General features: G+C 37.6%; 1 protein-coding gene across 1 annotated transcript; it reads left to right on the top strand.

Moving 5' to 3' along the window:
• The first annotated feature begins 921 nt into the window (after positions 1-921).
• Positions 922-9,420, top strand: nrgna (neurogranin (protein kinase C substrate, RC3) a). The gene is made up of 3 exons (XM_056252920.1): positions 922-1,050; positions 3,942-4,088; positions 8,950-9,420. Exons 1-3 carry the CDS (start codon positions 1,036-1,038, stop codon positions 8,968-8,970), a joined length of 183 nt encoding a protein of 60 aa, XP_056108895.1. The 5' UTR covers positions 922-1,035; the 3' UTR covers positions 8,971-9,420.
• The last annotated feature ends 1,431 nt before the right edge of the window (positions 9,421-10,851 follow it).

Raw genomic sequence — 10,851 nt, 5'->3', positions numbered from 1 at the left:
TAAAGTGTACTCTCTTTAAGCAGGCCTACACACTTTTAAGTGGCCCTTTATGTCTTTAAAAAACAAACAAAATAAATATGAATTAGGCTGTTTCACTTTATTTTGACGGTCCCTTTAACACATTATGTTGACTAACATAAGTCCCAGACTGTTAGTATTAGGCTAGTAGAGTGGTTAGGGTTAGAATAAGTTGACATTTTCTTGCAATGTTACTTACAAAAGTTAGTAGAATGTCTATTTGGGGACCATAACAGTTAGCATATATTAGGCAGACAGTCTAATACTAATGAGATTTAGTTGACATGTAGTTGCAAAGTTAATTATATTCAACAGAAAGTTCGAAAGGGACTATCAAAATAAGGTTATATGGGTTTGAACATTTGTGACACTGTTATGGACGTTATAAAGCAAAATGTGTTCATTATAATATTTGCCACGTCTTGCAACAAAATAAATAAGTTAAACAAAATGACAAATCTTGTCAAGGCTTCTTAAACTGGTTGCTTATTGGTTTAGGCAGAACCTACGTTATTTTTAAGAGTAAAAAAAACCCATCGAAATCAAGTTTAAATATATAGCCTATATAATAGCTATATAGAAAGTGAAAACATTCTATAAACTTGATCTCGGTGGGGTTTTTTGTTTGTTTTTTACTCTTAATCAAATTTATAGAATGTTTTCACTTTCTATTGTACGTATTTTATATATATATATATATAATACGTAGGCTACAATAGAAAGTGAAAACATTCTATAAACTTGATTTCGATGTTTTTTAAAGAAATATTTAATCTATAACAATCGGCACGAAAGCCCAGATGAAGAAAGGCGATAAATGGTTGCGTGTGATGGGGGAATATATCACGCGTTCTGATTGGTCCATTCAGCTGATCATCACCTACAGACAGTCAGAGCACATACAGAGCTCAACACACTGAAAGAGAGAGAGACCACATCTTTACCGATATAATCTTCAATCATAGTTTAACTGGACAACAAATCTCAAACTACTCAAACCTGTCATCTCAAATCGCTATGGACTGTCGAAACGTAAGTGGAGTCCGTGTTTATGTTTGTACAGCTTAAAAAAACTTATGAATTATGCATTTTTAAGATATTTTCAACATTTATGATTTCTCCACAAGGTAAAATTGAACTGTAAATGTCGTGAGTTTATACATAATCCAGCATGAACTATACCAACTTGGTTGAGTTGATATTTTAGGATTTACTGTAGCCTATATTTTAGGATTTACTTGACTCCAATTACTTAAAAAAAATTACATTTGAAAATAAATTAAAAATCTGCATTATGATTACAGTCTGATTAATCCGCTAAAACCATTCATTATCTAAGTGACTATTGACAACAGCAGGATTTAACAGAGAACCTGCTGTAGGTGGGTAAGAGTATTTTAAAAATGTTTCAATGGCATCAATGTCCTGTTGGAGGAAGCACCACTAATAGCCTATGAATATTTGAGGAATATTAAAACAGTTTTAAAGTTTAAGGCAACATTGATGACTGGTCATGTTTTTGTTTTAAATCTTTTCATATATTCACAGTACAGAGAATGACACTTATCAGGCTATTCACTGTATGAAAGTACTGAAATGTGTTAAGGATGTGCAGTGCAGTTGTTTGTGGCGAGAAGGGTCATTGGTTTAACATCTGGTCTTGTGCATAAAGGCTGTCTTGTGTCTGGTGGTCTGTGTGGCACTTCATTTTTACAAGCTCCAACACAAGTACGGTTATACTATTTCCACATTACATATTGATTAAAGTGATAAAATAAGATAGAGACTGAAAGCTGGTTAATGTAAAGTTGGTCAAATTGTTCCTTCCCATTTGTTTTATCTCCATGTACAGCAGGAGTACAAGCAGTCTTTGTTACACAAGTCATCTATTGCGTGGGCTTGGAGTTGTGTGTTTGTAGGAGGGTCTAGAACTTTCTAGAAACAGCAATTATCTGAATTTGGAAGATGTCGCTGACTGATGAGACAGATGGTCATTTGCATGTTCCAAACTGATGGCACTCACAAGTAAAGTTCACACAAGATGTTCCTTGATTGACGATTGGTCTCAGGATCAGCGCCCATCATGCTTGAGAAAGCTCTGTTGCGAGGAACATTTTTAGAAGTCAGATAAATTGCTTATTTTGGGGGTTGCACATGTAAATTAAGAGCATGTAGATAGAAAGTTGTTGTTGTTGTTTGTTTTTTTGAGACACGAAGGGCTTTGTGGGGCATGATCACGGTGAGCCCTCTGGTGCTTGTTTGTTGTATAATAGATTATTGTTTATCCCTGCATAATAGCGCTGAAACCTCAGAGGAGTATCATCAGGCTTCCACCCCACTCAGCTGGATTTCACACTGTTTGCCTGTGAAGCTCTGAATGCTTTCAGCTTCAGTCCCTTTACGGTGATGCACCCCCAGCAGGCAGGGGAAATTATTAGTCGAGCTGTCGGAAACTTGAGGCTCGCTAGGGACCGCTGACAGCTTGTATCCGACTGGATGAGGAGAATAAAAGAATAACAGAAATCAAACAGAAAGAATGTGCATTCCCCTAAACATAATCACTTACCTTTGAGATACTTTGTATTTTAAGTATTTTGATTCTGAGAGAAAGAGAAAAGATTATAGAGAGAGAAACTTATTTAATGGAATAGTATTAAAAGTATAGTTCACTCAAAAATGAAAATTCTGCCACCATATAAGATGTTAAAGAGATATTGTGAAGAAATTATAACTGTTTTGATTACCAGTGACTTCCATTATATGGACAAAAAATATCAAATTAACTTATTTTATGTTCCACATGAAGACATTAATTTTATTTGTTTCATTTTACAGTCGCTGATTCTGTTTTAAATAATATGAAGCAGTAATATCAAAAGATTATATTCTTAAATTAGGCTAATTATATGATGGATAAGCACACTCATCCATAAATAACTCATACAGGTGCATTAAAACATATTTACCAATATCAAAACCTAAAGCTGGTGCTCTGTCGCTCCCAAATGAATTGTTTAATGGGACGTTCACCAAAAACTGGGTTAGTGAGAGTGCCATCAAACAATTCCTTTGGGAGCAACAGTGCTGACTTTAGGTTTTGACATGACTGTAACAATACTTCACCATTAGGAAACCTTACTGCACCCCACCAAACAACACTGCAAAAGTGAAAAGATACACATTCCACCACAATCTTTAGAGAAATCAACACAATTTGTATAATGACAATTTATATTATTTGACATTTTGGTGGAAAAAATGTCAAAGTAAAAAGTAAGGCTGAATGTATATGTGATTTTGTTACTCCTGGGAAATTAAGGCAGATCGAAATCCTAATCAATCTTAAATTATCTTAATATATACAATATACATTCATACAATTCCACCTGCTTACAGTTGCCCTGACAATTAGGTTTTGGGGTGAACATCCATGGTTACTTTTTTCTAAAAATCATACGTTTCAAATCACATTGTACTAATTCATACAATTAGTACCACCTCGTAAAATAGCTACATTTTCTCGTGAGATCGGGTTGGAAGAACCTCTAAGCAGCACCTTCTGAATATCCTATTGTGTATTCAAGATTAATATAACTTCAATATATATTTAAAGGCTGCCTCAAAGCTTTTCCATTATAATGAGGTTTTAATAAAGGAACCACTGACGTAGAATTACTGAACGTCTTTAAGGTTTTTGCACAAGCTTATTGGGTTCCTTTTGTTAATTACTCAGATAACTGATTTGCAATCTGCAGTCATTTTACACTTGGTGTTCTTGATACAGATTGGTCTTATGGGGTATTACAAAGTGTGAAAGTTTGTTGACACTTTAGTGTAGATCTTGACATGGATCTGTAACTGTTCTTCTGCCATGTACTGTAGTCATAGCTAAAATGGCTGACTGTATTTTATCTGAACTGCAGGAAGGATGCACTCAGCCGCAAGATGAGGACATCATGGACATTCCCCTTGATGACCCAGCTGCAAACAAAGCTGCTGCTAAGATTCAAGCTGGTTTTCGAGGTCACATGACCAGGAAGAAAATGAAGGATGACAAGCCTAGAGAAGAGGTTAGCAGCATGGGCAGTACATCAAAATACATTTGCCAAGGGTGACTTAACTAAAACCACAACAAAAAGACTATACAAAGTACCACACAAAGTACTCATTTATTAAATTAAATATTTTACATATGATATAAATTACTTTGAATTACAGATTAGATTCAGTGCCTGGTTACATCTGTAAATTACACATAATAAAATATTCTTAAATCACTACTAATCTTTCTATGTATCTTTATGATTGGTCTGCTTTGCATTATAGCCACATTACCACCTTGGGTATGCATTCATTTTCATTATCGCAATGGCCCATCATCAATTTTTCCATTTATTACATGGTTACCACATGAAATGAAAACTTGTTTCCACCACTGAATAAAAAATAAAAAAGGTAATTGCGAATTTTTATATCATAATTCAGTCAGAATTGTGACTATAGTCAGAATTGCAAAATAAAAAACAGAATTGCGTGATATTAAGTCCCAATTGCAAGTTATAAAGTCATAATTGCGTGAAATTAAGTCTTAAAAAAAGTCACAGATATAAACTCACAATTCTGAGAAATCAAAACACAATACCAAAACTCCTTTAGGAGATGAAGAAGAAAACACGCTAAGCATGTAGGTCAAACTATAAACGAGACAAGACAGTGAGAATGGATAGGGGATGAGTAAATATACGGTCCATAATTGATGTGGTGATGAGGGACAGGTGATAGTCTTTAGAATTCTTGTGAATTGGACCGGGTTGGAGGTGCAGAACCTTGCAGAGGCACGACAGAACCACAACCCCTCCCTAACATGGCTCCTGAGGTCCAAAAACCCCAACGCCATGGCCGGGCTCTTTCACACGATGCAGAATGATCAAGATGAGCTGTGTGGAAGGTCGTTGTTAAGGCCGGATCCAGAATGTCGTCTCGAGCCACCCAAGATCTTTCCTCCATTCCAAATCCTTCCCAATCAACTAGGTACTTGAGATGACCACCTCAGCGCCGGGAGTCCTACAGTAGATGTCCTTAACTTCATAAATAGAGTGTTCGCCATCCAGGAGCGGAGGAGGGGTTTCACCATTACCACCTGGCTCTGTTGAGGAAGGACAGGAGTGAAAGGACTTAAGCAAAGAAACATGAAGTAGGATGGACCTTATAATGTGCTGGAAGTTGTAGTCTGTATGTGACAGGATTGATTTTATCAGTGATGAGGAATGGACCAATACACCATGGACTTAACTTCTTTGATAGGAGCCGCATCCGGATGTCTCTTGTTGAAAGCCAGATGATAGACTGATGGTCACACCTAGGAGTCGGAAGAAGGCTCTCCAGACTCAAGAGATAAACTTAGGCCGACAGTCAGACACAATGTCTTCAGGAATCCCAAAGTTTCTGAATACGTGTTGGAAGAGAAGCTCTGCGGTCTCCTAGGTGTGACCAAGAGCACCGTGGAATCGGAAGAGGTAGGAGCTTGCCAGATGGTAAATGGTGAGGACTCTTAGCCATGGTGCAGACAGGACAGGACCTGATTAACCGGACCTCTCCTGGGTGATCTTGTGGCCTCTAGTACCAGTTACAAAAAGAATAAAAAAGGGTTTGGGAGGCTCCCGGGTGACCAGAACCAGGTGAAGAATTAATGGATTCTAAGAGGTCCTTCCGCAAAGACATGGGGACGTATGTTTGCCAACCTTCCGGGGCTGGTTCCTGGAGCGTGGCCTGGGCAACCCTCTCATCCAGGGTCAATTGGATAGGACAGACAAACACTGAAGAAGGTAAGATGGGTGGAGGCGGTCCCTCAAGTTGCTCTAGAGCGTTGAAATGAGAGAGAGAGCATCTGCCTTAGTATTACGGGAACCTGGGCAATAGGAGACAGCAAAATGAAAATGGGTAAAAAAAAAGAGGGACCACCTGGCTTGACATGGATTCAACTGTCTTGCGGTTCTCAGGTATTTCAGGTTTTTGTGGTCTGTGATCACAGTAAATGGATGATGGGACCCTCTTATTCGCTATAATTTCTCTTGGCCGGTGACAGCTTCCTGGAAAAGAAGGCACATTGGAGATTAGAGGATGCTTTATTCCACTGAGACAACACCGCCCCCACTCCCGTGGGAGTGGGAGAAGCGTCCACTTCTACTACAAACGGGATTTCCGGATCAGGATGTTAAAGGTTGGGGGCTAAAGTGAAGGCCAATTTGATTGACTCAAAAGCTTGGGTGGTCTCTTCTGTGCAGTTCAAACTTTTGGGCTTAACCAGGCCATACGGCATCACCCAATATTCGTAGTACCCTGATGCCGTTATGTATGCTGTTTTCCATTTGTCACCCTTGCGAATAAGAATAAGATTGTAGGCACTACGAAGATCAAGTTTAGTGAACCAGACTACTTCCCGCAACATCTCAAGGGCAGCAGGAACCAGAGGAAGGGGATAGCAGTACTTTACCGTGATGGCGTTAAGCGCTCGGTAATCAATACATGGATGTAAAACCCGCACATTTGGCCCAAAAGAAAAAAAATTTGGCTGCCAGAGTTGTGGACGGGCGAATATCCCTGGCGGAGAGCCTCCACAACATACTCCTCCATGGCCTTTTGTTCCGGCCTAGAGCAGGGGTTTTCGAACAGGGGGCTGCGAGGGAGTGAATAGAACAGAACTCACCATAACTCAAGGTGGATGGACTGGACACTCAACGAGCTGGTGCTGGAAGGAAGCACAGTACAAACAGAGCTGTGACTGAAGACGACGTTGTCGTTCTGAGGCAGGTAAGTGTGAATAATCAATTTGCATAGGTTCTTCAGGGGCCACTGACGAATGATCTTGAGTAAATTCTTGGAAGACGGAAGAATAATCCCAGGTGCAGTTTGCTTAGACGGGTGGTGACACGGATTGAATGCTGGATAAACCTCTCCAACCCCATGGCATCATCACATCCCGCTAGCTGGGCGCAAAGGTGAGGAACAAGAGGACAGGGGAAGTTGCGGTGAATGCGCCCTTATTTCAGTCTGAGCAAATACACAGGAGTACAAATGATGACGTAGGGTAAGTAGAATGCTGTAATAGCTCAGTCCACACTAACAAAACACAAATACCAATGCCAAAATTCCTTTAGGAGATGAAGAAGAAAACACGCTAAGCATGTTGGTCAAACTCTAACGAGACAAGACAGTGAGAATGGATAGGGGATTGATTGATTGATTGATTGATTTTATTTAATTATATCAAGAAGCCTAAAACATAAAAAACAAAAGGCATCAAAATACAATCGAGGATTAAAACACAATAAAGTCCAGGACTTATTTCCATTGTGGTCCTCTTGTGGGATGAGTATATATACGGTCCATAACTGACATGGTGATGAGGGACAGGTGATATTCTATAGAATTCTGGTGAATGGGACCGCGTTGGAGGTGCAGAACCAGGCGGAGGCATGAGAATAGCTTGCAATTGCGAGTTTATATCGCGCAATTCTGACTTTATAACTCACAATTGCGACTTTATATCTCGCAATTCTGACTATATACAGTATATCTCGCAATTTTAATTGTATATCTTGTAATTCTGGCTTTATTTCTTGCAATTGCGACTTTATAACTTCCAATTCTGACTTTGTAACATATAATTGCGACTTTATATCGTGCAATTCTGACTTTATAATTCACAGTTGTGATTTTATATCCCGCAATTCTGACTTAATATATCTCGCAATTTTAATTGTATATCTTGCAATTCTGGCTTTATTACTTGCAATTGCAACTTCATATCTTGCGATTCAGACTTTATAACTCGCAATTGTGAGTTTATATCCTACAATTCTGACTTTATAACTCGCAATTATGAGTTTATATCTCGCAATTCTGACTTTATAACTCGTAATTGCAAGTTTATATCACGCAATTCTGACTTTATAACTCGCAACTGCAAGTTTATATCAAGCAATTCTGACTTTATAACTCGCAATTGCGAGTTTATATCATGCAAATCTGACTTTTTAACTCACAATTAGGAGTTTATCTTATGCAATTCTGAAAAAAAAGTCAGAATTGCAAGATGTAAACTCTCAATTGTGATGGAAAAAAGTCAGAATTGTGAGATATATATATATATATATATATTTTTTTTTTTTTCTGTGGCGGAAACAAGCTTCCATAACATGAACATGTTTATCTTAAGACATCTTTTATGTTTGGTCCCTAAACCTTTTTATGTGTAGAAATACTATCTGCACCACAGAACAGAACAAGCCCTACAACAAGTTTAAAAGTGTCCATAAAGAACATGGCAGACAGAAATACAGCTGTAATTTTAAGTCGTTAGTGTAATTTCTAAATCCATTAAATGTTGAATGTATAGTTGATTTTGTCACTACTGGGAAATTAAGGCAGATCGAAATCCCAATCAGTCTTAAATTATCTTAATCCATCATGCATTGAAAGAACAATAACCATTAAAGGTTCTTTGGAACTATCGTTATCATAAACTCTACACAATCGTTTCTGTCTGGAATCAGTATTTCCCCAGCAGACATCAGTATGGTTAAAATGGTATCCTAGCAATAACGCCGTAATTGCTTGTTGCTAAGCAATAATACAGATGGTACCCATTAAATGTCATGTAAGCACCCTTCTCAGTTGTATTGCCTATGTATGGTAATGCCCCATATGTTTTACATAAAAAAGACAGCTAAAGCTACGGAATTTTGACAGAGTTAGACTTTTATGAAATAATTTTGAAAAAGATTCAAATGAAATTATTTTGTCATTTTTTGGTTTGAATTTAGCAAGTCTGTTTTATGCACAGGAATACAATATTTGTATTTGTCTGTATTTCACAACCATCTTTCAGGAGTTTTGTGCAAAACAAAAACAATTTGTCATCTATTTCAGAAACAACGAGAGCAGAAGTAGCTAAGAGGAGCACCATCACCACCGCCCGATAGCACATCACTGCAATAACCAGAGCTCTTTTGTTTAAAAAGAACCCTTCAGTGTATGATATGAAAGCATCAACGTCCAAACTACATGCAGATTTTGCCACCTGACTAGCAGACTCTTTCACACGTCCCTCTTCTTTCTTTAGCATTTGGGGGACTGTTTCTGACTTGAAACAGTTTCACAGCATGATATTATAAATTCAATTCATTTTAAGATAGAAATTTGTTTGTGATCTGTCAGCTTTCAAATCTGAAGAGTTTTTCTTGTTGCTTCAAGCAAGGCAAATTTTGTTTGAAGTTGTGCTTTACTTCTTTGGCTGTACTGAATCTTACAATATACAAGTATATGCATTTACTAAACGTCAATGTTTTTTTTCTAGCATAAATTTTGTTTATGCCTGTTTAATAAAGCAATTAAGTTCCACATACTGGCTTTCTGTGTTCACTGGATGCCTTATTATTGGTACCACTTTATATTAGGTGTCTTTATACTAATATTTTTAAAAAACAGTTTGGTGCAATATACTTATTGTGCTCATTTTATTGGTGCAATGTACTTATTGTGCTCATTTTGTATTGCAAAACACTATTGCTGCGATATCCTCACTGGTGGGATACCGGTAAGGTTAGGGACAGGTGTCGTGGTGTGTGTAGGTTTAAGGGTGGGTTAAGTGGTAAGGGAAGTGTCAACAATGTAATTATACATGTAATTACAGAAATTAATTACAGCTGTAATTACATGCAGGCAGGGCTTGACATTAACACCCGCCAGCCCGCCAAATGAGGGTGGATTTCATCAGTGGTGTGTAACTCAATACCTCCTACTAGCCACTTTGGCGGGTTCAATTTTATATATAATATATTCATTTTTCAATTGTAGTCTTTTAAAAAGGCAAACTAAGTGCACAAATAAAATAAAAAAAAATGTAAAAAAAAATATATACATTTTTCGCATGCATATCGATACTATAATATCTGAACCGTTTCCAATACTAATTTTCCGCAGAATATACACGATACCAGCTGCGCTTCTCTCTCTTCTTCTCTCCAACAGCGAGTTGACTCACAAACCCGCCTCCTCTCACTCACTCGTTTCATTTGCTCTGGATGAATATTGTTGGTGTTACAGGGCTTGAATTTCGGCATGGGATTGCATGTATTACGCATAATTTTACTCATTCCCACAGATTTTGTGCGCCTCATTTAATTGCAGGCACATAAAGCAGCCTCTCAGTACTCAATTTAGTTATTTTTCGCTGCTTATTGCGTTTTAATTTTTAAATGTATGTACAATGTAAAATGTAAAACATGTATGTACACAATAAATGCATTGTATCAAATTATTCATTTAAATGTCAGTATAGTAATTAAAGACTCTTAATGGGTCCAAAAATGTTAATTGCAGCTGATGGAAAGTAACTGCTTAGATATGTTTTTAATGAATCAAGAGATGTGGTTTACATCACAAATATGCAAGCTGTGCAATAGACTGAAAATATTGTTTGTATTTCCAGACAGCTTGTGTCAGAGCCATATAATTCAGTGAAGTATTCCCACGGCTTAATCAATCTTTCAAACAGTGAGACTGTAGCCTTCAAATAGCACAGATGCTCATTAAAAATGGATTTGCTCAAAAGCACTCCTTGCGTGCTGTCCTGCCTGTGCAAATCTTTTTAGTGCATTTGTTTTCTGTACCTGTCTATTTGTCTCACATCATCTGTTGGTAAAATACATAATTTTTACCTCGTGTTCTTGTAGCGCAACTAGTAGCACATTGCATTAGCGATGCCAAGGTCACATACAGGTAAAATGTATAGCGCAGATGCGCTGTAAGTCACTTTGGATAAAAGCATCT

The sequence above is a fragment of the Rhinichthys klamathensis genome, unplaced genomic scaffold, assembly GCF_029890125.1.
Source record: "Rhinichthys klamathensis goyatoka isolate OS25496 unplaced genomic scaffold, OSU_Roscu_1.1 h1tg000099l_1, whole genome shotgun sequence".
In the NCBI taxonomy this organism is placed as follows: Eukaryota; Metazoa; Chordata; class Actinopteri; order Cypriniformes; family Leuciscidae; genus Rhinichthys; species Rhinichthys klamathensis.
This window is presented reverse-complemented; position numbering and strand designations above follow the sequence as displayed.

What these genes read in the sequence shown, in the direction of transcription:
- nrgna (XM_056252920.1), top strand. An exon ending in ATGACAAGCCTAGAGAAGAG is followed by an intron (nt 4,089 to 8,949) that starts GTTAGCAGCATG and finishes CATCTATTTCAG; the next exon opens with AAACAACGAGAGCAGAAGTA.